Source organism: Ambystoma mexicanum, chromosome 5q (genome assembly GCF_040938575.1).
Source record: "Ambystoma mexicanum isolate Mex_15411 chromosome 5q, UKY_AmexF1_1, whole genome shotgun sequence".
Lineage (NCBI taxonomy): Eukaryota > Metazoa > Chordata > Amphibia > Caudata > Ambystomatidae > Ambystoma > Ambystoma mexicanum.
In genome coordinates this window covers 499,954,906-499,978,571 of record NC_090933.1, presented here as the reverse complement: position 1 = coordinate 499,978,571, position 23,666 = coordinate 499,954,906, and the positions used below count along the sequence as shown (strand labels likewise).

Genomic DNA, 23,666 nt, shown 5'->3' with positions numbered 1-23,666 from the left:
GTCTGATGTTACAGTGCAAAAGTTAAGTGCCCAGCTAGATCGGAATTGGCGTAGCCGTAGCTGCATTCTCGAGTGCGTGGGTGCAGATCCGTGCCTGTGGCGGATGTCCAACCGAGTGGTGCGTTTATACATACCTAAAGCTTGAAACAGGGCTTTCTTTGAGGTTGCAGCCTCTTTCTGGTCTTCTATAGGGAAGAGAAGGCTAACTACTCTAGTAGGCACGGACTAGCTTTGTGCAGAAGCTGGAGCCATAAGATATTTGTCTTCCAAGTTGCATGTCTTATGGGACATGGTCGGGCTTGGCTCTATTAACTGGGTATTCCAATGTGATGCCTATAGTCTATGGCCCTGTATATGGGCGGTCATTTGGTTTGTAGTGCAGCTCAAATTGGTGGACACGTAGATCAGGTAGTGCATAAACGTGGAACGCTTTAGTTTGAGGTACTGCTGTAGTGCGTGAGGCCTCTAGATTACCACATAAGGTCCCTGAACTTCTTCTTGATGTGTCAGATTTCCTATCCCTGAGAGACCATGTTGTGCATTGTATTTCCTACCCCTGAAAGTTCATCACATTTTCTTTCCCCCCAAAAATATATTTAAGTGCATCACATTTCCTACCCTCGAGGTCCATCAAAGTGCAATTAATTTCCTACGCAGAATTACCTCAAAGTAAGTCACATTGCCTGAATATCCATTTAAGTGCATCATTTTTCCTACCCTCGATAGGATGTTCTCGCTATTCGTGGTTTCTCTAGTACGGAAGTCTGATTAGTGGTGGAAGGCCAAGGGGATGATGGGGCTGGTTGCTATGGAGTGCCTCAGCGAACGATGCCGGCATCCATGGGTTATTGTTGGGTTAGTGCATCGGATGGAAGACATTTTACTGCAGAGTGCCACTGCTGCTGGTATCCGTGGGGAGTTGGCTGGTATGAGTTGTTTGGTCACTGTTTCTATGTGCCAATTGAGAGTGTTGGGTGGGGAGACTCTCGGGAGGGGCAAGGGCCTTTCTGAAAGCTAGGTGATTGCCATGATTGCGAATGTGCTGGTGTAGTGAATTCCAGATGATTGTAGCTTGGACAGAGAGAGAGGAACCGCCGAGTCTAGATGAGTTGTACTGAGGGACTACTAGGAGGGATGCTGAGCCAGATCTTAGAGTCCTAGAGTCCTTAGAGTCCTTGAATTTGTTTTGAAGGAATTCTGGCCCGGTGTTGTGGATGGCCCGGTGGGTAATGCACATGGATTTAAATGTGGCGCGTCTGCCAATAGGGAGCCAGTGTAGGGCTGATGTGTTCTCTAGGAGGTAGGTTGATGAGGAGGCGGGCAGTGTTTTGGGTTCTCTGCAGTTTCATTAGCTGAAACGCAGGTGCACCTAGGTAAAGGCAGTTTGCGTAGTCTAAGCAGGAGAGGATGTTGGAGATGATGGCAGAGACACAGTGAGGATAGGTGAGGTAAGGGAAGATGTGCCTGAGGATGCATAGATGGAAGAAACAGGATATGGAAATGTGATTTGATTTGCTTGGAGAGTGATCAATCTGTGTCCAGTATACATCCAAGGTTTTTCACCGACGTGGAGGTTGCTGGTGGGTTGCCTAATGGTTGTGGCCAGAGAATAGGTTGGGGGAGAGGAGTGCTGTTGTCCCACAGACCAGGATTTCAGTTTTCCCTGGATTGAGGATAAGGTGGTTATTTGTCATCCAGTAGTCAATGTCCAAGAGGCATGATGACAGATTAGGACTGATGGGGCCTGGCGTTTTAGGGATTTTGAGGATGATCTGCATGTCATCTGCGTAGTTGTAACCGGTAAGATTGTGAGAATCAGATGAGTGCGGGTAGAGGGTTTTTTGGATAGATGTTGAAGAGCAGGGGAGGTAGGGATGCTCCTTGTGGGACTCCTTTGGTTACTAGTCGTGAGGTGGAGGTAAACTGGTCGAGGCGCAGAATTTGTGAATGGTTACAAATTAGGGAAGAGATCCATGAGAGGGCTGTGTCTTTGATTCCTAATGAGTATAGCCTGTCTAGGAGGATGGTGTTATCGATGGTATCAAAGGTGACAGAGAGGTCAAGAAGGATGAGAGCAGCACAGCCTTCTACGTCAGCTGTTAGTTTTAGGTTGTCCCAAATCGACACTGGAGGATTCTGTTCCTTGTAGTGGTCTGAAGCCAGTCTAAGTGAGTTTGTTTGTTTCAGTGAAAAGGCCAAGCTGCTTGTATGATGCTTGGTCCATCAGTTTGGCCATGAAGTGGGTGTTGGAGAAGGGTCGATAGTTCTGGGGGAGGAGCGGGTTCAGTGTAGGTCTTTGATATAGGAGGTTTTACGGCTTCTGGGAAAGTTCACAATGTTGTGGAGTGGTTGAGGATTGATCGTGCGATACTGCCTGCACAGGTTGAGGTTAAGATGTTTTTCAGGAGGTTGGGTGGACAGTGGTCCTCAGATGAGCCTTATGGGTGGCTTTGTGCTAGGAGTCCGAGGAATTCCTGGCGTGTGATCGGGGTGAAGGAGGTGACATTTTGTGTCTAGGGGGTAATTGACTTTGGTTGGGCTGTGGGGGGTAGTGGGTAAGGGCATGCATTCTAATTTGAAGATGTCGGAGTGCCTGTCGATAGCGACATTGTGCAAGTCTTCTGATAAGGTGCCACATACGGATTAGGAGATGGAAGGGGTAAGGGGCGAGGATTAGAGCAGACCCGAGAGTTGAATTCAGAAATGATTCTGTGTAGTTCCTTGCTTGGATTCCGAGAGTTTAAGATGCTATTCCCGTAGAATGCGTTCTTGTTTTTTTTTTAAATTTCTAGTCTGTATGCTCTGGTAAGTCTTGCTAGGGTGGATTTGTTGTGGGCTGTGGGGAAGGTTCTCCAGGTTCGTTCCAGGCAGTGCTTGATGGTTTTTAGTGATTTGAGGTTGTAGGTGTACCACCTTGGTGTGGGTCCTGGCCTCTGGGATGACCGTTTTGTTGGGGTGAGTGGTGTAAGGGCATTTGAGGGCCAGAAGTCAAAGGTTTTGATTGTCAGTGGCCCTTCCTGGAGGGATAGCGTTAGGAGAGGAGGGAGTTGGACAGGTGTGGGTTGACGACGACTATTCCATAGTGGGATGAGCAGTGCAGGTGTAGAAGGGGGTTGGGCGCAACTGACTGTGACCACGAGCCACTGTGGTCATTGGAACGGAGAAGAGGATTGCTGAATGATTCGTCCATGATAAGGGATGTGGTGGCAATGTGGATATATTCGCAGTGGAGAAAATCGCATCTATGGTGTAACCACCAGTGTGGATGAATGTGCAGGTGTTTGTCAGGTTGAATGCTTTTAGGCTGTTGGTGAGAGATTGCGTCATAGGGTTTGAGGTCGAGTCAAACCAGATGGTAAATTCGAATGGATCGTGTCCTCCCGCATATTCCTCATGTTTTGACAAATGTTGTCCAACTTCAGCTGCTTCGGAATTTTTTCGGCAGAGGTCTCTGTGCGTCGATGGCGTCGACTCGATGTCCCTTGAAGGCCTCCGTCGAGGATGATGCCATTGAAGGCATATTTAGCACGCGCAGCGCCCGTTGGCTTCAGTTCTGTTTTTCCACAACAGCGATTGCTTCAAAGAAATATGGCACGCTTCTTCTCATCTTCTGACGTCTTCGTTAAAACTTCGACATCGAGATGTCTTAATCATCGACACAGACGACTTTGAAGTCTGGTTTTGAGAAGTGTCGGGATTGCGGATCGAAAATGTCCCTGACTGATCCGCACCGAATCTGTCTGTGGTGCCTCGGAGCAGACCATGATACCTCTGACTGCTCTAAGTGCCAGTCGATGACTGGAAAGGCCTTGAAGGAACGGAAGGTGAAGCTGAAGGTAGGCAAAGTTCCTAAAAAATCCCCTACCCGATCTGTGAATCCTTCGACTGACAAGTTGAGAGGCTACTCTACTCGGAGGAAGAAGGCCAAGCGCTCCAGGTCGAGCAGTGGCTCACACCACTCTTCTTCGTCCTCGAAGAAGTTGGAGAAGCCACCGTATGTTGCCTTCGTCGACTTCTTCATCGGACGCTTCCCCAGAAAGAGTTGCATGTCCAACCAAAAAATCTACTCCGACTGAGTGGGAGGCCTTCAGAGCTGAAATGCTTCAAATTTTCGAAAAAAACAAAAATGCCATGCTCCTACAGCGCCTTAGGAAGAAGCCGGGAAGGAAAGGTCTTGCTCTAAGTCTCATGCACCCTCGAGCCCGGGACAAAGGCCCGATCCGCATCGTGAGCCTTCGAGGCCTCGATCCAATGTTAAATTGAAGGATCATTCGAGCCATAAACGCAAGTCGAGGTCGCCATATAAAAACATTAGTCAATGACCATACAGAAGGTTGTGATATCTGAAACGCTGGCAGGAGTAAAGTGTATATTCCACCTTCTTCTTGGGAAACAATATAGAAAAGGGCTTCAACAACATCCATCTGCACTACAGTTCCCAGAAATATATGTACATTGATTTACCAATGGTATTTTACCCCAGACCGACTTCATAAAATGTACCCAGAACCCTCCCTGCCTTGCTGGAGAGAATGTGATGCGATTGGCTCCATGGCTCACATATGGTGTCAATGCCCAAAATTCAAGCCGTTTTGGGAGGAAATTGGAAATTTAATTGATAAAACCTTTAGTATTTGTTAGCCGCTCAATCTATTGGTGATTCTTTTAGGTGATTTGGATGACCAGGAAATCTTTGCACCGGGAGCCAAGCACTGCAAGTTGGCTAATCACATGCTATCACAGCAGCACGCTTAACTGTAGCTCATAGTTGAAATCAAGAGGCTCCACTCCACATGTGTGCCATAGAAAAGATTACTGTACACTTAGTGACCCATATATTAAGTACATGTCTTATTCCTACATCCTGTCCCCTTTCCTCCATACTGTATGAGCGTCCCTCACTAGGGAGGGGAGATGGAACCTTTTTCACCAGAAAACATCTTCTTACCCTTTAAATTTAGAGGCGTGCAGGGGCACGGCCCTGGGAGCATGAGCTCCCCTGACTCTGGCCACCGGCGCCACTCCCCAGTCCTCTTTTCCACGTCGACGGGAGTGTACCGCTTTCATCAGCGCTCCCGGGTCTGGCTTTGGCCTTGTAATTCCACATGCTCTTCCCCGGTTTCTCTTTTGTCTTTAATCAGTACTCGTCCTCTGGCGCTGCGCTCCTCTCCGGCGCATGTCAACGTTTTTGGGCTTCAGCAGGTGTCCAGCCTGCGAAGGGCTCTTTCCTACGTCCGACTCCCATGCTGTTTGCCTCCACTGCCTTGGCCCTGATCACGGCTGGGATGGTTGTACTGCGTGTGACGCGCTTACACCGCACGCTCTGAAGAATAGATTAGCTCGGTGGAGGGAGCTCTTCGAACGATCGCCTCCAGAGGACTTGAAGGACTTCGTCAAGCACAAGTCAAGGCCAAAGGTAGGAACACTTTTTTCATCTGCACCACAAGGGCGACTTCTTCCTGAGGAAGCGCCCAAGTGGGACGGACCGTCCAGGTTCTAACACCAGCACGGGTATCGAGGCTGCTTCAGCTACCGACCGCCAGGCCGAGGGGCTGCTAGATCCTGCTGGTGACATTGCTGAGGGACAGCAGGGTTCTTCTACCGGGTGTCCACCCGAGGGGCTCCGCCCCACTACTGGACAAATGTCTGAGGGGGTGCATGTACGCAGTACTACTCCGCTTAATCTCCCTCTCTCCCCTGCTAAAACCACTGAACCTGCACCGAATCTGCTACTGGACCACTCGCCGATCTCGGTCCTTGGCCCAGCCACTCTTTCCTTGCACTGCCTACCTGCACCACGGGACTGTCTCTGTATCCCACAGCCCCTTCTCCCGGCCCTTACTTTGCACTTGCCACCAGCTGGCCCTATTATTTATCTTGTATTCTACTAACCTTTACTGCACTTTCCTTGCACTTGCCACCAGCTGGCCCTATTATTTATCTTGTATTCTACTAACCATGTACAATACTTTCCCCCTCTCCCCTTCCCCCTGCACTTTCCCAGTCCCCTCTACCCTTGCACTTGCGCGGTCTGAATGACACCTGGCCTAGTAGGATCGTTGTCTGTCTCCTCGTGTCCCCCCCCCCCTGCCTCGTCACGCCTTGAAACACTTGTGTATAGGCGCGTTACAAATGCCATATCATATCATATACTAGCGACACAGCCGAGGGCACAGCGCCTACCAGGCCCCATTCTGAGGTGCAGGGTAGGCCTCAAGCTCCAGTGCTAAGAGGCCTGGAGGAGGCCAGGCCTAGCGTGGCGAGAACCACGGTGCAGGCACGTGGCATGCAGCCCGACAAAATGGCTACCGTGCCAGAGAAGATGGCCACTCGTCCAATACCGTTCCCTTTTGGGGAGCAGGTGGGAGAACGAGTTTTGAGGTGGGACTGGTCTTCGCCAGGTACAGCATATCCTTCAGCGTTGTAGGGCAGATGTATCCTGCAATCAGCAGGGCAGAGTACGCCCAGAACTCGGCTACCTCGGGGCCCTACTTCTGCGCCACCTAATGCGCCACCGGCCTGAGGACAGGTTTTTTGAGAAAATCCTTATGCTTATTAGATCCTCCTCAGATGGGATCCATCCTTCGGGATGTGACCAGGGACATGTTACCTCCGGTCCCTCCACCTGCGCCCATAGTCATTCCTCCTATGGCTCCAGCGCCTCAGAACACCTTGCAGCCTCAGCATCCAACGCTGGCCCTGTGGTTCCAGCACCTCTGCGCCCCAGGCAGTTCCATACCAGCCTCCACAGCAGCCTCCGGGCCGGCCACCACACCTCACCCTGCGGCGCCCAGCACACCTCCACCTATCCCGTACCAGCAGGACTCCCTGGTGGACAACGATGAGGAGGAAGACCCTGACACCCCGTCTTCTGCCAAGGCATTCCATGAACGGCGTGCAGGTCTGGCCAAATACTTGGGGCTTCCACAACCAGAAGCTGAACAACCAGAGGCGGAGATCCTGGCCGAGGTCTTCACTGTATGCCCTGTGTTAGGGAGAATTCTCTGTAAAGGCTAATTTCCCAAACCTAGTGAGTCCCCCAGCAGCTTTGCTGGATTTATGGGGTTTATTTTTTCTTTTTCTCCCACTCTTAGACATGATTTGAGGTGTTCCTTTGACTTTGTATGTGTTCTATGGGCTTCTACTCCATGATTTTCACCATACACAAGAAGAATCAGGCTGGCCTGAGAGTTGTGTTGGACCTTTTCATCCTGAACCTCTCCCTCCCTCTTCAAAAGTAGTTCAAGATGGTTACGCCAGAGCTTATTGCGGAGACACTGGATGTACTCCCTGGATCTGAAGGACGCATACCTACACGTCCCGATTTGGCAGCTTCATGTGTCCTTTCTAAGGTTCAGGATCATGGGCTTCGATTTCCAATACAAGGCTCTACCATTTGGCCTCAATTCAGCCCCCAGGGTCTTTAACCAGGCTTACGAATGCAGTGGCAGCCCTTCTCTGGAACCAAGTTCACCATGTCTATCCTTACCTAGGAGATTGGCTAGTCAGGGCGAGGTCCCCATAGGCCGTCCAGGACACCTCCTCCGCCCTCATGAATACTCTATACGAATTAAGATTTTCCATCATTCTCAAGAAGTCACAGCTGGAGCCTACGTACAGTCGAACATTCCTGGGCCTCATCTGGGGTACCGGCTCAGAGAGAATGTTTCCCTCGGAGGACAAGATCATGGCCATCAAGAGGGTCCCGGGGCATTTTTTCAGCATAGCGGTGACCGCATCATGGTGGTACCAGCACCTCTTGGGTTTCATGAAAGGCATGGCTACTTGCGGTGCCATACACAAGGATCAAAATGAGAAGATTACAGCTGCACTTCGCAGCCTCATGGAGTCAGGAGCAGGGTTCCCAGGCGGAACTCGTCAGCATTCCTCCTTTTCTCCACCAGGACCTTGTCTGGTGGTGCACGGACTGCAACTTGAGGACAGGCACTCCCTTACGGCAATCAGCACCACAGCTTCCCATCACCACAGATTCTTCTTTGGACGCTGGGGGGCTACCCTGGACAACCACAGCCTCCATGGAGTTTGGTCTCTTCAGGAACAGGAGGCCCATATCAATTGGCTAGAGCTGAAGGTGATCTGGCTCGCTCCCAAAGCCTTCCTATTGCATATCAGTGGCAAGATGATCCTCATTCAAACGGAAAACTGCACCAGCATGTATTACATCAACAAGAAGGGTGGCACCAGGTCCCCTCCCCTATGCAGCCTGGCAGTCAGCATTTGCGAGTGGGCTCCGGAGAACAACATTCACTTGAGGGCAGTCCACCTCACGGGGGAGTCCAACCTGGAGGCATACAGGCTTGGCAGATTGAGGGTGGACAATTACGAATGGCAATTGAACTATCAGGTCCTTCAGGGGATCTTCAGCAGATAAGGGCACCCCAGGTGGATCTCTTCGCCACCTGGTACAACAGGAAGTGCCCTCAGTTTGCGTCCTGGCAGGGACAGGGCCTAGGCTGCCTGGGCGATGCGTTAGTTACAGTGGAACAGCATGAACGCATATGCATTCCCTCCCACTCCCCTGGTACACAGGGTAATATGCAAGATAAGGGAGTCCAGACAGCTAGTGGTGGCTGGTGAGACCATGGTTCTCAGAGCTTCTCAGTCTGTCGAACCAGTCGCCGATTCACCTTCCTTTGGGCCCAGCTCATCTACTATCTCAGCAAGGCGCCAGGGTCATCCACCTCGCCCCGCAGAAGTTAGCCCTTGCAGCGTGGTTCTTGAACAGGTCACATGAAGCATCAGCGTCTTTCGCAGGCTGACTTAGACATCATACAGGGTGCTAGGAGCAATGCTACCAGGAGCAAGTACAAAAGCAAGTGCTCTAAGGAGGTCGATCCTCTTACTTGCATGCTGGACAGTGTGCTATCCTTCTTGCCACACCTCGCCCACTCGGGGGTGCAAATAGACACCTGCCTCACCTATCTGGCTGCCATCGGAGCCTACTGGAACTTGGGAGGAAGTTTTCTCTTCCTCCAACCCTGTGGTAAGACATTTGGTGAGTCTTAGCAGGCTCTGTCCGACTATCAAGAAGCCACACTCCGTGTTGGACCTCAACATAGTGTTGGCGCCTTGGCGCATAAACCCTTTGAGCCAGTGGGGTCAGCGGACATCAGGCTGGTCACCATTACGACTGGCCTCTTGGTGGGTCTTAAATCTGCGTGCCGGGTCAGCAAGAGCCAAGCTCTTGTGGCTTTTGAGCCTTGCACTACCTTTCACAGGGACAAGGTGGTCCTTAGAACGCATCCTGCTTTTATGCCTAAAGTAGTCTCTTCGTTCCACCAAAATGAGGAGCTCGTTGATCCTAAGGACAATGCACTGTATAGATGTTAGGCACGCTCTAAAATTGTACCTTATTAGAACCAAGAGCTTCTGCAAATCTGAGGCTCTTTGTCACCTTCGGGGAGTGTGGTGGGGAGATCAATGCCCCAGGGTATCAGGCTTCTAAGGCCTCCATAGCAAGGTGGATGGTTTTGTCCATTAAGGAGGCCTATGAGGGACAGTACAAGCCACTTACGGCAAATATGCATGCCCACGCTATCGGAGCCAAGGCCACAGCATTTGCATTCCAGAGGCAAGTTCCGTGGCAGGTCATCAGCAGGGCAGCCACATGGGCCACTCCTTCGGCCTTCTGGCAGCACTGCTGTCTTGATTGCCGGCTCTAGGTCAGATGCAGCTTTCGACAAGCATTAAGGAACTTATTTTCTTAAGGAGGGTCACCTCTTCACCCTGGGGCTACATTCAGTTGTAATTGCCCATACAGTATGGAGCAAAGGGGACGGAACATAGGAGTTATTATAAGTTACTCACTGTAGTGACTAATGTACTCCTAGTCCATAGTCCCCTTTCCTCCATACGTCCCATCATTGTCCCCCTAATAAAACTAGTGTCATTAGGCAATGGTAATATTGTAGACGCGTCAATGGGAACTGAGGAGTGGCACCGGTGGCCGGAGTCAGTGGAGCGCATGTTCGCAGGGCCGCACCTCTAAATTTAAAGGGGAAGAAGATTTTTGTTCGGGTGAAAAAGGTTGTCTCCCGTCCCTAGCGAGGAATGCCAATACAGTATGGATGAAAGGGGACTATGGACTAGGGTTACGTTAGTCACTATGGTGAGTAACTTATAATGTATGGGACTTGTTCATTTCTTACAGTAACACAGGAGAATACCGATTGGTAATCCCTTATCAGTTGAAATCTTTTCCTCTGTTTTGACAAACAAAAGTGGGGAAATAATAGTAAGAGACCATCGTAATTTCATGTGGACTATATGATTTAATGCTATAATCAGATATTCAAATTTTGTATGAGCTTTATATAGCATATTTAAAAAAATTATTGAAACACTTTTCCCAATTTTCCACTGTTCCTATTGTTTTATTTTCACTGTTGTTTTTTTTAATGTTTACTATTTTCTCCCCATTTGTAATGTTGTCTTTAAAAACTAATTCAAATGTTTAAAACAGATTGTTGCCCAGGAATGCCAGTACTGCATCTGTGGCCATATGGCCATATGGGCCAGTATAAATTCTATAAGAACACACCCATAATGACTTGGCTTAATTAAGCTAGAACTGCCAGCCACTGTAAGAAGAAACTGGTCTTTGCCTTGCCCTATATTGCAGCCTTGTAAGAAAACACCCATGCTTGCTTTTCCCACAATAGGCCAGAGACTGTTAGTTCCAGTCATTGTAAAAACACTTGTCCTGGCTTTGTTCAATGTCAGTACTATAACTGAAGAACCCATCTATTGTGGCTTTGACCAATTAGCCCAATACTGCCATTCCTTGGATCCTACCTGTAATAAGAGGTCCATCGTCAGCAGTAAAAGAGTAGGGCTAATGAGAAGAAATGTTGGTAGCGTATGAGGGGAGTGGGAGCCTGGCATAGGCAGGGCCATGTGCTTTTGCTCCCTTTTTATTTGAGCAATTTTAAGTCTTTATAAACTGTGCCACACACTCTGGTAACGTTACCGTGCATTTCTTTGAATAACCTTTCCCCTAATGAGATTTCACTGAATCTAGTTAACCGAAAAAGGTAGGGGAAATGGTATATGTATAATGCAGAATAGGTGGGGCATGGGGGAGCGGTATAATTAGGGTATGGAGGGTTGACTGGGAATTGCGGGGGGACCCCCCTGCATTTAAACAAAAAAAAAAAAAGTTTTTTTCTGTGAAATTGATGCAGTGAAATGACCAGTAGGAAAACTATATTTGAAGAAATCACATACATCCCTCTGCTAACAGGAATGTTGACCTGGATTATTGGATCAATTGGTTAGAAAGGGGATTATGGACTAGGGGTGTGTGTGTGTGTTAATCACAATTAGTAGCAAACCTTATTAACTGATGCACATCTGGGATTCTCTTAAGACTGACATTGTTCCGTTACCCCCGATTGTGATGAACTTTGAGAAGAATACCTGGGTGGATTTTACTGGGGGAGATGATCCCGTTTTAAGACCCACACGTCTATCAGCTTGCAGACTCACTTGCCTGATGTTTCTCAAATTGGGTTTTGGAGACAAATGGGGGAAAGAGCAAGGATTCCGATATAAAGCATGGGAGAAGAGAACTGGTATCCCTGTCCTGTAACTGATGTGGATACAAATATGTTTAAAGAGGCTTGGAGGGGGAAAGACGTGCCCTTCAACCTTAGAGTAGGATGGACTCCTATTTGTTCATGGCCATTACTTTATCTGCAGTTATTAAAAGAATCTGACCCATAAAACCCTTGATGAGTTACTTTTTCTTTGACACGAGGTACTTGAATACCAATCTTGTCTGCCTGGCTTTTTCTTGAAAGCTAAAAGCCATGTGCATGCCTTAAATGGTCGAAATTGGTGTAATTGGCTAGGACTTCCAATGACTATGAAGTTAGGCCACTGGTCCCCATCTTGTTTATTTCCTAGTCAGAAGAGGTAGAGATTCTGACTCTCATGATCCAAATCGCTGACCATGTTTTCAGCATGGCTATTTTAATTTTAATTTAGATACCCGAAATGGGAATTATTTACATACAGTGGTTATCCTGAAAGCATGGGTTGGTTGGCACACTAAAGAGCCAAACTCCTATGCCTGCCCTAGTGTATTTCTGCATATGTGGTCCCTGTTGCAATACTCGCCACAGGTCTTAATTAGATGAGCATCGATTTTGTGGTCTATACAGTTCTACCTTGGCCTTGCAACATTAAGTTAGTAATCGTTGTTGGAGATGAATATTTTGTAATATTTTGTGCTGAAATCGTGTAGATGACTTTACAAATTCTTTCTTCCGATTGAAGTGAACCGAGGTGGCATGATTGCATAAGAGGACTTTTTGCATCATCTTCCTGTATTCAGCCAGAGTTTATTTTCCTTCTTGTGATTGTTGCTTTATTCATATGTTCTTTCTTTGAGCTGGCATGGTTTCATTTTTGCTATCTGTGTTATATTTTCTCTTGTATTACATTTGTAGCTTATATCAAGAAAGGGATTAAGCCGGTCGTTATTTTCTGCAACGAAAAAATGGTTTAGTGGTGGTAAAGTTCCAGAAAAAAGCATAAATGAACTAAAGAATACAGCTGGCTTGTTGTGAGTACTTTTTTTATTTACCTTTTCTACAATAGGGGCCTTGTTTAGACTTATATATGATAATTAAAACTCATTTCCACCCAATGTTAAACATGCTGTTTGTTGTATGTTTTCACATATCATTTTGGCAGATGATCGTTTGTGGCATTATTCAGGAATGTGAAGATTTAGTTCATAAAAAAGAAATCTTAGCTTTTTGTTGGCTCGCAATAACTTATAAATTATGGTCTTTCAAGCAGTATTTATTGTACTACTGGGTTTCCAATAATTTGCTGAAATTTAACAAACTTTGGCCATTACTGCTCACTAGGCTTTTAATCCTTGGTAAAATCTTAGTTAAAAACAAAAGGCTGCTTTATTTTTTGTAACCCACCTACCTCATTTTCCACTTTCTGCCCTTCAGCCAATGAGGTGGACAAGAGTGTAGGCTCTGTCCCTGGAGTGAGTCTTGCAATTGTAACTGCAAGTCAAATAAAAGCAAGTCCTCTGCTCTTTGCTCCCTCACTCAGATTGCTGCTACATTTATTCAGATAGTCATCCGATTTCCACAGCTTTCAGGATTTAATGGACGATTGTCCCTCTTTCGGGTTAATGTACAGCTTTTACCTGTAGCCATGCAACAGTGTTTTACCTTTTGGGTACCCTCATCAGCCAAGTCATCCTGGCACTCAGTCCCAAGAACACCTGTTCTTAGGGCATGTAAGCCGTGGTCCTTAAGAAAATATATCTGGAAGATGATCCCAAGGAGAACATTTACTGTCTTCCCCCTCGACACATTGTGCAGGATTTTGTGATCTCTTCCATAACCTTTAAGCCAAGAATATTATTGGAACCTGCATCTAATCTGCTTCCTCAGGGTTGCACGTAGCTTGCAAGGCAGACTTCAATAAGAGTTCAACTTCTATCTTAAAGGGGCAAGTTCTGGTCTCTTTGTGGGATAAGAGTGAAATGCGATTTCCTGATTTAGGCTCAATCCAAAATGGTTGCTAAACCCTCTGTTTTCTTCTCTCTCCATCACCACATCCACTGTCTATGCAATGCTAGTTTGGCCACAGCCAATCACTGCAGCATTCATGAGATGGTCTTTCATGGCTTCATAATTCACGGGTGAGTTGTTGGTACAGCATTGGCAAGTAAGTAGTCATTGGGCAAATGCCATGTAAAAAATGTATGTGCTAAAGCTTCCCCATCTACGCTTCCTTCAAGACCTCCCGATCAACTGGAAACATCTTGTCCATGCACAATGCTTTTGGGCATCAATGAGCACCAGTTCTCATCTAGAAGACCACCATGTGTCACAGAGCATTGTCCATGAGCTGTCAATGGCACGCTCTACATTACGCCACTGTCAACCGGCACTTCTGCTCTATGTGCCTGCAGTTGACTGTACTGTCTATTACCAACCTGCGTGTGCCAATGCCACCATACTGTACACCATACCTAAAGGGGTCAAAGTCTGAAAAGGTCAAACCAAAAATATCCGTGGATATTAGAGGGGTAGGGCTTCCTGAACCGGAACAAGACCTGGAGTTCATTCCTGAGCGTATGGCAGTGGAAACTGTCCCACTGAGGACATTTTTGAAAATCAGATCAAATTTTGATTTGGAGGTAGAAACACAAGTTTCTGTTGGTTGGGAGCATGATTTTGTAAAATTGACATTGATGAGGTTTGGGTGCATACAGCAGGATTTCTAATATCTGTAATCATCAAGAAGACTTGCATGTTCCTGGAACTCCCGAGAAGTTGAACCCTTTACCAAAGGCCTAACACCCTCTATCACAACCAGCACGTTATTTTCCTTGCAAATGCTATACTCACTCCAAACTCGGTTCTCTGAATTAGGCAAAATACTTCCTCAGCTGGTACATATTTCATTGGTACTTGCTGTGCCACTGAACCAGTCCCTTGCCCTACATACTGTGTATCCAGCTTTGTTCATTCCATGAACATCAAGTTCACTGCTATTGCGAGTGATGCAAACATTTTCCAAGCACTGAGGTACTTTGTTGCAGGTGGAAGGCGTGGACGCTAACTTACAGGTAATCTTGAAAAGGGGAGCTTTGTTCACCAGATGAATCCGCCAAAGACATTAGGAACCTTTGAAATACTAGTGGTTCCACCTTGTCCATTCACAATTGTAACTTGCATGAATGAGAACTTTTGAGAATCTACTCAAGGATTCACCTCAGGATGAGATTGTGCGTTCCATGCCATGATGAATTGATCCCCCCACCACATTGCTCTCAATCTGTCATCTGGCAAAATAGACTTTTTCTACTTGACCTTATGCCCAAGCCGCTCTTAGGGGACACGGAATCCCCAGGTAAAGATTTTTACATCTTGCTTGAAATAAGAATTCCAAATGTTTGTGTGCTACATAGGGATTGGACAATATACTGTGCAGGAGCCTTTAAATGAGAATGCCTTGGTTGCTGACCCCACTCTTTTGACATAGATTCCTGAAGCGTGAACATAATGTTGTCCCCTCTCTTGTTTCAGTGAGGAACATAAAAGGGCTGAGGCCCATTCATTCGGGGGAAGTATCAGCCCGAGGGTCAAAGCAGAAGTGTGCGCCTTAACGAGGATGAATTCTATAGGCAGGACCACTCCAATTGCACTGTGGGAGGATGAAAGCCAAAGCCTTTGAAACGCTGCTGAGTTCATGAGGATGGAGAGCCTGAGGAGCACTGCTGGGAGCGCAAAAAAAGTGATCCGCAACAGAAGTGGTGTACCAGTTTTCAGCAGCTACAACACGGAGTGAAGAAGCTGCTGCGAGAGTGTTTACCATGACAGAAGCGTGGTTTCACAGCTATCGAAGAAGCTGCCTCCCCCGACAAGCAGTGTGCAGACAACCAGGTACGCTACTTATCCGGAGGAGGCCAGTAAAGCACAAATGCCCCATGAGGGAGGTGAGGATAATACTCAATCAAGACGGCCAGAAAGGGTGGACAGCCCATGCTGGGCTGGTCTACCAGAGACTTCAGTAGGGGCATGAGAGTCATCTGCAAACCAGACAGGCAGAGACACCGCACAGCCCACCCAGGGGAGAGGGAGACGGACCCTCAGACCCCCCACTCCTGCCCTCCGTCGGGGGTCAAAGCCATAAGAAACTTGAACGATCGTAAGTGCCGGATAGTACATTGAGAGCATAGAAACTGGATACCCCACAGAGGGTTGAGAATCATGATAACCAGAGATGGGCTGAAGAGCCAGAGCCCATGCTGGGCTGCGAGAAACAATGACATAAAAACACATGTGGAGGGGTGTACAAGAAACAGAGTTTACGGAGGGATCAAAGACTTGTACCTGAGTAGCCGCTGTGGAGAAACCAGTGCTCCAATAAAGGGCTGATCTTTTTGAGTTCATCAGGATACTTGTTGGGGGTCCAGAGTCCCCTTTCTTACAGACCAAGGGAAGATACAGAACTAGTTTTGAACTGCACCAGCAGGCTTAGGCCTGTACCAGAGGGAGCGAAAGAGAACCAGACCCACAGTTGGGCGGGGGCCAGGAACCAGCCAGTCAAAGCCAAACCAAAGTGAGTTAAAATACTGTCCTAGGCTGAATTTATATTTTCTTTGTTAGTGGTAGGGCCTGTCAGTAGGATAGAACAGGTTCAGACAGATGACTGAATTTGTTTAGAAGACATCCTGATGAGCACCCATTTATTTTCCTTTTTTGAATGGGGAACCATCACCATAGCTGTAGAGCCAGAAGAGTCATACTTTTTACTTTAATAAAACGTTGTTAATCGGAACATGTCTGCTTGTCTGTCTCCTATGTCTGACTTGTCAAACCTCGCAGAATTCTGATGTCCTCTCTCTAATCTTCCGTAAAGAGGTCACAGACCGGCATCTCCAGGAAAGGGTTGTAGTGGGTTTTGTCGAATAAAGGAACACTCTTCCTGATAAGATGTTTACCTCCCCAGGATTATGCCTGATTGAACAGGTGGAACTAGGCCAGGTTGAAAAGTGGCATGCATATTTGCTTGGATCTTTGCGAGGATCTTGGCATTCAGGTTTAATAGACATGGAGTTACAGGGGCCACACCTTTGCCATACTTTATCCTTTTGTGTGTAGAGCTTATGATTGTCTGAGACTTTGATTGACAAACCTGCCTGTCTCAAGTTAAAAAGCTCAGTCAATGGTCCCAACAGGATGTCTCCACTTTCTTTCAGAAACCATGTGAGCCCTTCTGGGCCTGGGGTGTTGACTTTAAGAATCAGAAACACTTGAAGGTCATTGTTTTTGCTGCCTTATCCGGTGGTAGATTGTGAAGATCTGCCTAAGGCAAGTGTGCTTCTTGTTCAGGAGGGATGCACTACCACACTTGTGTGCAGATTTCTTGTTACTATTCCCTAAAAGCCCTACGCATGGCCAGTTCTTCGCTCTACAATTCTATTGCAAACTTTTTACCCCAAATAAAAATCCTGCTCTGTTCAGCTTTCAAGTAATGGGCAAGTATTGACATACATTTTTGGTAAACGGAGTGTTTCAGGCTTAGTAAGGCCCATGCTCTTTGTAAGATTTGGAAATACAGCTTTTTTTGAAGGTTTTGTGAAATGCCTACTCCCACTAAGGCTTATGACTTCAAACCCTGTGAGTACTGTGGTAGAAAAAGTTTGGTATCAATCCCCACAGGATAGATCTATTCTGCCCGAGGGGAGAACATGACCCCCAGGACTGTGGGCCATGTCAATCAATTTATCCAAAGGCTTTCTGGAAGTGGGTGGCAACATTTTCCCTTTTTCCACCAGAAAAAAGGCGACTAAAAGAGTTCATAAGGTGCTGAACTGGAGTTCAGAATATTGGGCCCTGTCCAAAAGGAAAAGAAACGCCACATCTGACCTTTTCAGACCATAGGTTCAATTTGAAATTAAGAACATCCTGGATGAAGGTCCCCATAAGGAAACATTTCTGGCTTTTAATTCGGCAGTTGAGACACCAATGCTGGAAGCCTTGTTAAAATCCTGCTTTTATCTCGGCAGTTGACCGGGACTTGCTAAGGAAACATTGCCTGGCTCCTTCAATCCCGGCTCCTCTTTCCACCCACTCCACCTCTGAGAGCTTGGTGGTCCAGGCTGTGCCTGCCAACCTGGGAACATCCACATTGGATGCATGGGGAAAGCAGTTTTATTCCTTCGGGATGCTCTCGCGCAGAGGTATAAACAACTTCTGTGCCTTTGCCAAATTATATTTTGCCCTTTGGTCGACAATGTCTGGGGCAGCTGAACACCTGCCCAGAGGAGAGACAGGGCTTTGAGGCCCTGGCTCCAGGTGGCAGAAGGGCTTCTCGCCAAATATTGCAATCAGGGCTGGACATAGTCAACTTTGTGGTCTGAGCTTTGGCTACGGGCACAGCGTTAAGTAGGCACTCCTAGATGAGAACATCGGGTTTGCACATGACATGCAGGTGAAGAACCTGAATATGCCTTTTGACTGGCATAACCTCTTTGGGGGCGAGGCGGTGGGTGCTGACAACTCAGTGCAGAGGTGCAAGGTCCTTGGTTCTGGCAGAGCAGCATTTTAGACTCTTGCTGGCAGAGCTCCAGGATTTCATCCCTCCATCCCCCATGCCCAATGTCGAAAAGTCAGGCACCATTGGGAAAACAGCAGACCTGCTGTTGCCCCATCGGTAGGGGCAGAGAAGCATCCAGAAGGAGAATCTCCACTTCCATGGTGCCCATTTGTGCCCCAATCGCAAACCCCCTGTGAAAGGCACTTTTTTTCTACAGCCCCCTGTGAGGGGGAGATTTTCCCATTTCATGTTGTAATGCGTCAGACCTCTTCTGATGCTTGGGCCTTACAGGTCATTAACTTAGGATATTGTCTCAATTTCCTTTAAAGCCCTCCAGACCATCCTCCTTTAAGCCCACATTTGCCTCTGTACTGTCTCCAATTGGAGGAGGTTCGTCAACTTCTGGGGTACCGTACTCGCAATGAGGCAGAGGCTGGTATTCAGTTTACTTTGTCTTTCCGATGAAAGATTGTGGCTTGCATCCTATGCTGGATCTAAGGCTAACGAATTGGTTCCTGCTCATGTACAAGTTAAAGCTAAACCTCTAGCCCAGGTCATCCAAGCTCTTGATCTGCCAAACTGGTTGGTGTCACTGTATTCAGTATGCCTACTTCGAAGGGACTGTGTCCTCCGACGTATTCCTCATCTTTGATAGATCATCTCCAGCTTGCTGGCCTCGGAAACATTTTTCAGTAGAGGGCGCTGCGCGTCGACATCCCTCGAGCCGATGTGCCTCGACAGCCTCCGTATCGGCGCTGACGTCATCCCGCGTATAAATAGACTCACGCAGCGTCCGTTGCTCAGTTCCGTTTTTCCGCGCTTCGTGGTGCCTCGGAATATCGTTGCTCAGTTCTTCAGTCAAATATGCTTCATTATTCCTCGAATACCGACTCATACTCGATGGCTTCCTCATCCGAACCGACGACTCCACGGTCCGGCTTCAAAAAATGTCGAGACTGTGGAAAGAAAATGTTGTTGACGGATCCTCACAGGATCTGTTTGTGGTGCCTGTGAGTCGAGCACCATTGTTCGGAGTGCGAGGACTGCATTTCCATGACGGCGAAAGCCTTGAAGGAGCGTAAGGGGAAGCTCGAGAGAGGTAAGGCAGTTAAAACTTCAAAAGTTTCCTTGGCGGAGTCGAGATATTCGTCTCCTCGCCATCACAAAAGACATTCTCGTTCTAGGTCTCGAAGCAGTTCCCATCACTCTTCGAGATCTAAGCATTCAAAAAAGAGACGTTGAAGATCCCCTTCCTCGTCTTCTTCCGTTTCCCCGAAAAGGGTCTCCTGCCCCACAAAACATAGCTCTCAGGCTGAGTGGGAGGAATTCATGAAAAAGACTGCTGAGGGTGATACCCTAGGTGAAAGACCCAAAAAATGAAAACTCTGCGAGTTGCAGCACCCGGCGAAAGAAGCTACTTGAGAGCGTCACAAACCCACGAGTGTAGGCAAGGTCGCGTCTTCGACGCCGTCGTCGGAAATCCCTTAGATGCATAGATCTGCGTCTTCGACACCATTATCGAAGGGTTCTTCGACGCACAGGTCAGTCGATTCGACGCCACCATTGACGCCGAGAAAGGACAAACCCACGGCCACCCCCACAGCCAGTGGCTATACCCAGAGCCTCGATCACGAGAATGCCGTCGACAACCTCGAGTAGAATTCCGATACTTCCGAGTGCCTATACCAACTTTCTCAACGCCCTTTTCGATGGCTTCGAAGCCTTTAACGTCCGCGTCAACGACGTCGACGTTTTTTCAGCCAATTACGACAAATTTGGCCCCTTCTGTTCTGGAAATGGGATTTATACCATTTCCAAGATCTGATCATTCCAGAGCCTTAGCATCTATTTATGAAGAAGGGGAGAATTCGGATCAGAAGCGACCTTTTGAGTTGCAGGGATCTGCAACTCCTGTACCAGAGGAATTTACCTCTGAGGAAAGTAGGTTTAAGGACCTCCAAGAATCCTTACATGAAGCAAGTGGGTTGGACACTCCCCCAGAAGTGGAATTTGCCAAACCAGACCCAGGGGAACATGTCGAAACCCCTTTAAAGAACCTTGATGGCAAGGATAATAGATTATGGGGTGGTCTACACCCTCACCTTCTTTTCAGCAAGACGACCTCCCAGACATTTTGGTTAAAGGTCCACAGGAGGATCCTGGGACCTTTAACCATGCGGCATTACAAAGGAAAATATTGGCAAACTGGGAAACCCCTGAGGTTATCCCGGCGGTCAACAAAAAATTATCAGCCAAGTATAGGGTGTCTACTGCTGACCCTGAATATTCATCCAGACACCCAACTCCGGAGAGTCTGGTTGTGCAGGCAGCAACTTCATCAGGTAGTAAATCAGCTTACCCTACTGTTCCACAGGACAGGGATGATGAGAGATATGACTCTATGGCCAAAAAAGTCTTTTCTGCATGTACCATGGCATTGAAATCCATCAATGCTACTTGGACGCTCGCAAGGTTCAGCCACACACTTTGGGAGTGTGCTTCATCAGCAGCTGACTGCCTCCTGGAGGGAGAAGAAAGGGAAGCGTTTCTAAACATCATTAAGGATGGTAAAGACGCAATGTGCGAATCCCTTCAAACTGGGGCCATAGCAGCAAGTACAACAACCAGGAGATTTGCTTGGTTGCGGAAGTCTGGTTTTGCTCCAGATGTGCAAAGCAGACTCTTCAATATGCCGTTTGACGGCTCTTCCTTGTTTGGTAAGAAGGTGGATGACAGTTTTTAGAAAAGCTTCAAACATCAAAGGCAGCAGCAAAATCCCTGGGAGCTGCAATCCGTCAGACACCATATCGCCCCTCAGGAACCTCTTGGAGACTTAAGTCCTTTCGCTTCTATTCTGCATTCGGAAGAGGCAGAGGACAGCCGGTTCAAAGGGGTCCGAAAAAATTCACCCGAGGTGGACGGGTTAAAAATACAAAAGCCGCAGCAGGTGCCTCTTTACCCTCAGCATCTGCATCAGCCGCCTCCAAACCGCTCTGACGACTCTCCCCACAAGACACCAGTAGGGGGCAGGTTAACTCAACATCTGTCGGAATGGCAGGTTATTACGTCAGATGCTTGGGCATTGGAGACAGTTGCCCAAGGTTACTGCCTGCCTTTTCTACGCATCCCTCAGTCATCCACCGGGGAATAGCTCTCTGAAAGTTCCAGATCCGCTCCTCTTGCAGGATATTGTAGACCTGCTAGAGAGAGGTGCCATAGAACCGGTACCTGTAGTGGAGAGGAACAAGGGCTGGTACTCCACCCCCCCCCCCCCCCACACTTTCTCATACCGAAGAAAGACGGAGGACTGAGACCTATCTTGGACTTACGAGAATTGAACAAGTTCCTCAGGAAGGACACGTTCAAGATGGTAACTCTCAAATCCTTAAGGCCCTCCAGCTCCAGGACTGGCTGGTATCTCTTGACCTCCAGGAATCTTATTTCCATGTGCCAATCCATCTCAAACACCGGAAATACCTGAGGTTCGCAATTGGCGGCTCTCATCAATTTCGAGTTCTGCCATTAGGGCTGACCTCCTCCCCGAGGGTCTTCACCAAGCTAATGTCGGTACTGGCTGCAAGTCTGAGGAGGGAAGGGATTCAAGTCTACCCCTACCTGGACGATTGGCTGATCAGAGCTGTATCTCCGGAACAAGCTCAGATTCAGCTAGATTATGTCTGCCACTTCCTTCACAAACTGGGCTTATCCCTCAATTTAAAGAAGTCATAGATGATACCATCACAGAGACTCCAGTTCATTGGAGCGGTCCTGGACACTTCCCTGGGAAAAGCCTCGCCACCAGAGGTGAGGGCTCAAGATATTCTGCCTTAGACTTTTTGAGGTTGCTAGGCCTCATGGCATACTGCATCTCCCTTGTGCCAGAGGCTCACCTGAGAATGAGATTTCTTCAGTGGGCACTGAGAACTCAGTGGTCGCAATTCTCAGGGAGAATGACAGACCTCCTTCAGGTTCCGGACAAGGTGGCTCGAGACCTTCAGTGGTGGGCCTGCCAGAAAAACATCTTGAAGGGAGAACTGTTTTGGCAACCATGGCCTGAGATAACAGTAGTCACAGATGCCTCACTCACGGGGTGGGGAGCCCATACCAACGACTTGACCATCAGCGGTCGTTGGTCTCCATCGGAGTCAAGACTACATATCAACCTTGGGCAATGCAAGAAGGAATCTCTCTATCGGCAGTTCATCTAGCCGGAGAGAAGAACTTGACGGCGGACGCTCTGAGCAGGCAGAGCACAATCTCCCACGAGTGGGAACTAGCTCAGGAAGTCCTTCAGGAGATCTTCGCCCTTTGGGGAACCCCTGAAGTGGATCTGTTCGACACCAGTACCAACAGGAAGTGCGATCTGTTTTGTTCAAGGGAATTTCCCCCGAGAGGAGCTCTAGGGGGCGCGTTCGTAGTGGACTGGGAGTTTCCGCTCCTGTACGCGTTTCCATCAGTCCCTGTCATTCCTCAAATGATCAGGAGGTTGAAGATTCCAGAGGACCATCATCCTAATTGCCCCAGACTTGGCCAGGAGAACGTGGTACCCGGACCTTCTGGACATGTCCATCTGCCCTCCAATTCGTCTTCCACTCAAGGAGAATCTTCTCTCACAGAAGGGAGGTCAGGTTCTCCATCCAGACATCAGAACCCTCAACCTTCACGCCTGGCTTCTGAAAGGTTGAGATACAAGGATTGGGACCTCCCTGATGACGTCATGGAGGTGTTGCTTTCGGCCAGAAGGCCAGCAACAAAGTCTTTATACCGCTGCCGTTGGAACAAATTTTGCAGCTGGTGTAGAGAAGAGAATATCGACCCCTTTTCATGTGGTACACCAACGGTGTTATCCTTTCTACTCTAGTTGGCAAATTCAGCCTTCAAGTTGGCACTATCAAGGGCTGTCTCGCAGCGCTATCTATCTTCAAGCGCACTGCAGAGGAGCCATCGTATTTCAAATTACCCTTAGTAATACAATTTCTAAAGGGATTATCTAATGTCTATCCTCCAAGACCGTTCCAGGTTCCTTTATGGGACTTAAATTTAGTCTTAAATTTCCTGATGGGTACTCCTTTCGAACCACTCCACTCTTGTTCGCTAAGATTTCTCACCCTTAAAACTGTCTTGTTAGTGGCATTAACATCTGCTGGAAGGGTGAGCGAACTACAAGCTCTATCTTGTAAACCCCCTCATACAATTTTACATAAAGACAAAGTTGTCATACAGGTGAAGCCTAATTTCCTCCCAAAGGTGGTTTCTGAATTCCACATCACTCAGAACATTACCTTACCTTCATTCTATCCTCCTCCCCATCCCGGGAAAGAGGAAGAAAGGCTACATAGGCTGGACCCAAGGCAGGCTTTAAGCTTTTACATCAGCAGACTTGCTAGGATTAGGCAAACAGACCAACTGTTCGTAGGTTACTCGGGGCACAAATTGGGACTACCGATAACAAAACAGACCATTTCCAGATGGATTATTTTGGCCATTCTGGAATGTTACAAACTAGCAGGGAAAGAGCCTCCTCAAAATCTAAGGGCTCATTCAACCAGGGGTATCGCAGC

General features: G+C 47.9%; 1 protein-coding gene across 4 annotated transcripts in view; it reads left to right on the top strand.

The window, feature by feature from the left end:
• TRAPPC8 (trafficking protein particle complex subunit 8) overlaps positions 1–23,666 on the top strand; it is a 2,435,788-nt gene that overhangs the window by 657,243 nt on the left and 1,754,879 nt on the right. For all 4 annotated transcript variants that reach the window (XM_069620968.1, XM_069620966.1, XM_069620965.1 and 1 more), the window contains one exon: positions 12,474–12,589. In XM_069620968.1, coding sequence (XP_069477069.1) covers positions 12,474–12,589 — 116 coding nt within the window. The remainder of the gene's footprint in view (positions 1–12,473; positions 12,590–23,666) is intronic.